Source organism: Montipora foliosa, chromosome 7 (assembly GCF_036669935.1).
Source record: "Montipora foliosa isolate CH-2021 chromosome 7, ASM3666993v2, whole genome shotgun sequence".
In the NCBI taxonomy this organism is placed as follows: Eukaryota; Metazoa; Cnidaria; class Anthozoa; order Scleractinia; family Acroporidae; genus Montipora; species Montipora foliosa.
In genome coordinates, this window is record NC_090875.1 from 18,166,601 (window position 1) to 18,169,100 (window position 2,500).

The following is a 2,500-nucleotide window of genomic DNA, read 5'->3' on the forward strand; positions in this document are numbered from 1 at the left end:
TCTGTGTCTGTAGACTGTGCATGTGATTGCGTCACTAGTGAGGACTAGGCTTAAGAGGAAGAATACACAGGAATCATAGGAGCTTGTATTAAGGAGGCAGTGTGGCCCAGTAGTTAGGGTGTTTGCCTTGAGATCCGGAGATCCCGCTCCGGTGATCCCAGGTGCAAGACCCGCTCTGACCACTCGTTGAATTCCCTGGTTCAACTTCCCAGCTGCACTAGTAAATAGCCAACTGGCTTGCCTCCGACCAGTTAGGATTCTTAACAGTTGTTGTTCTTTTCCGTCGTTTCGTTGTGTTTCATTGGCCCTGAAAAGCCCCTACGGGGAGCGGTCAATTAAGTATGTATGTATGTATGTAGTGTTTCGCTGGGGATGATATCACAGTATTATGTCTTCTTAGGCATCTTTTCTCTGAGACGTTGAGTTCCTGCGTCCAAAACAGCGTCGAGAAATGCAAGAATGAAACAGACGCTGAAAATCTGGAGTTACTCAAAGCCAGGTCTGAAGATATCATCGCGCAACCGAGCTTTTTTTGCACGGACGGGATGTTGAATTCGTTTAAGAATTTCAAAGCGCGAGACTGTCCTTTGCGAGCACATGAAAAGGCTAGGAAGTGTGCCGAATCCTTCCACAAGACATTTAGGGAGGATAAAGGAAGCCCCTCTTTGTGCAGGTAAGGGCGGATGTTCTTCTTGTATCAGCAGAGTTGCACTGACCTACATAGCTTTTCCAAACCACCGCTGATCCCCAGGCTGGATGTTCCAGTTAGTTGGCAGGCCCAAGTCCAGTGTACACGAGCGACTTTTACGTGGAGGTCCTATGTTTTATGAGTTACATGAGTCAATGAGTCAATGAGTCAATGAGTCATGAGTCATGAGTCAACGAGACTCACAGTCAATATAGCAATAATTTATTGATTAAGCCTAAGCCCTCGTTTCAATGATTAGGCCTAAGCACTCTCTGAAATTTTAGCTTTTATTTTATGGTTTGGTTAACCGCACAAACTCATTGACAGATTGACTCATGAATCATGACTAATTGACTCATTGACTCATTGGCTCAAAAATAGTGTACACTCTTTTATGTGACAATTTTTAGTTGCTTGTGCCGACAAAGAAATTTGGGCAATTTTTATGCTTGCTGAAAAGCTGGCATGTTAGCTTTTGTGTGACAAATAAAAGTTGTCTAATACGAAAAACTGACGACCCGTCAAATAAAATTGTGGTAAATTCCTGCCTCTTAGTGAGCGCCATTGGAGAACGACCAGGTAACCTCTACTTCTTTCTGCTTTATCTCTGCTATCCAAAGGCATTGCTGACCTACTTAACTGCAAATTGTCAGCAGTTATATGTTCTGTCATCTCCACGATCAAATATATTTGCCACATTTATAAAAATTTCTCGTGTGGACGGGGCTTTGGAGTTTAGGGTATTCTGAACTTAGTGGAATTTCTTCACTAACTAGTATACCGGTTGATTTTTCTGTTTATGCTAGGAAATTCACAAAGGCCAAGAGATGCATCACACGAGCACTACAAAGATGCAAGAAATCTCGGATAGTGAACAAAACAATGGCGATGTACCGCGACTCGTACAATCCGCACTGCCTTGGAGGTCAAGACGTGGAGGAAATGCCAGGTCAGTTGGCGTTGCAAAATTGATTGGGACCTTAAAGTGGTACTATGATCAAAAAATCACTTCCTTACTTTTCTTCAGATTTTGAAAGTGTGTTTGCTTAACACCTGAGTGGCAATTTTCACGGTCCGCCATTACTCATGTTCAAGACTGACCGATTACACCTCAGAGGGTTGGATCTAGGGCTTAATTTAAAGGAAACCTCCACTAAAACAACTTTAAACCACAAAACATAATGTTTGCAATTAAAATTGTGGAAACGTTTTCCAATTAAAGCGTTTATATTCGAAAAAATTAATTTCAAAAAAGTTTATTTTGACTTTAAAATTTCCCGGGCGCCGCCATCTTGAATAATTGTGACGTGTAATGGTTCCCTATTGCCAGAATAGACGCTTTTTGTGTCAGAACAATAGGGCAACCATGGCACGTCACAATTATTCAATAAAAAGCTAAAGAGAGCAAGGCTGATATAACGGTGAAGGAATATATTGAAAAAAGCCAATATTTCGAATATTTCATGGTTTAATGACAAGCAGAAGCCTCTAGTTTCAACATGCAGCGGTGCCAAAGGAAAAAAAACCCTCTGGTATCCAGGGTAGCTGCCATGCAGCTGATGATTTCCAGATACCAGCCCTTAAAGTATAAAATAAAAGGAAATACGCCACTTGTGGCCCGGTTATGGACTAAAAGCCTTTAATACAGTGAAGGGTTACTTATGGTCTTCGACTCAATGAATAAATCCTTGAATTTCTCTCTCTTGTCCCTGCAGTAAGCTGGCCCATAAAACCATTCGGCTCGTGCACAGAAAAAGAATACTTGCTCAAAACAAGAGATTGTATTTCGAGTTTTGTGCAAACCCTCCAGAA

At 41.7% G+C, this 2,500-nt stretch overlaps 1 protein-coding gene across 2 annotated transcripts in view; it reads left to right on the forward strand.

Moving 5' to 3' along the window:
- The window catches only part of LOC138010987 (uncharacterized), a 16,811-nt gene that overhangs the window by 8,763 nt on the left and 5,548 nt on the right, over positions 1-2,500 (forward strand). For both annotated transcript variants that reach the window (XM_068858012.1, XM_068858011.1), the window contains exons 3-5: positions 401-673; positions 1,495-1,637; positions 2,404-2,500. The exon at positions 2,404-2,500 is cut by the window's right edge and continues 21 nt beyond it. In XM_068858012.1, the coding sequence (XP_068714113.1) occupies positions 401-673; positions 1,495-1,637; positions 2,404-2,500 (513 nt within the window). The remainder of the gene's footprint in view (positions 1-400; positions 674-1,494; positions 1,638-2,403) is intronic.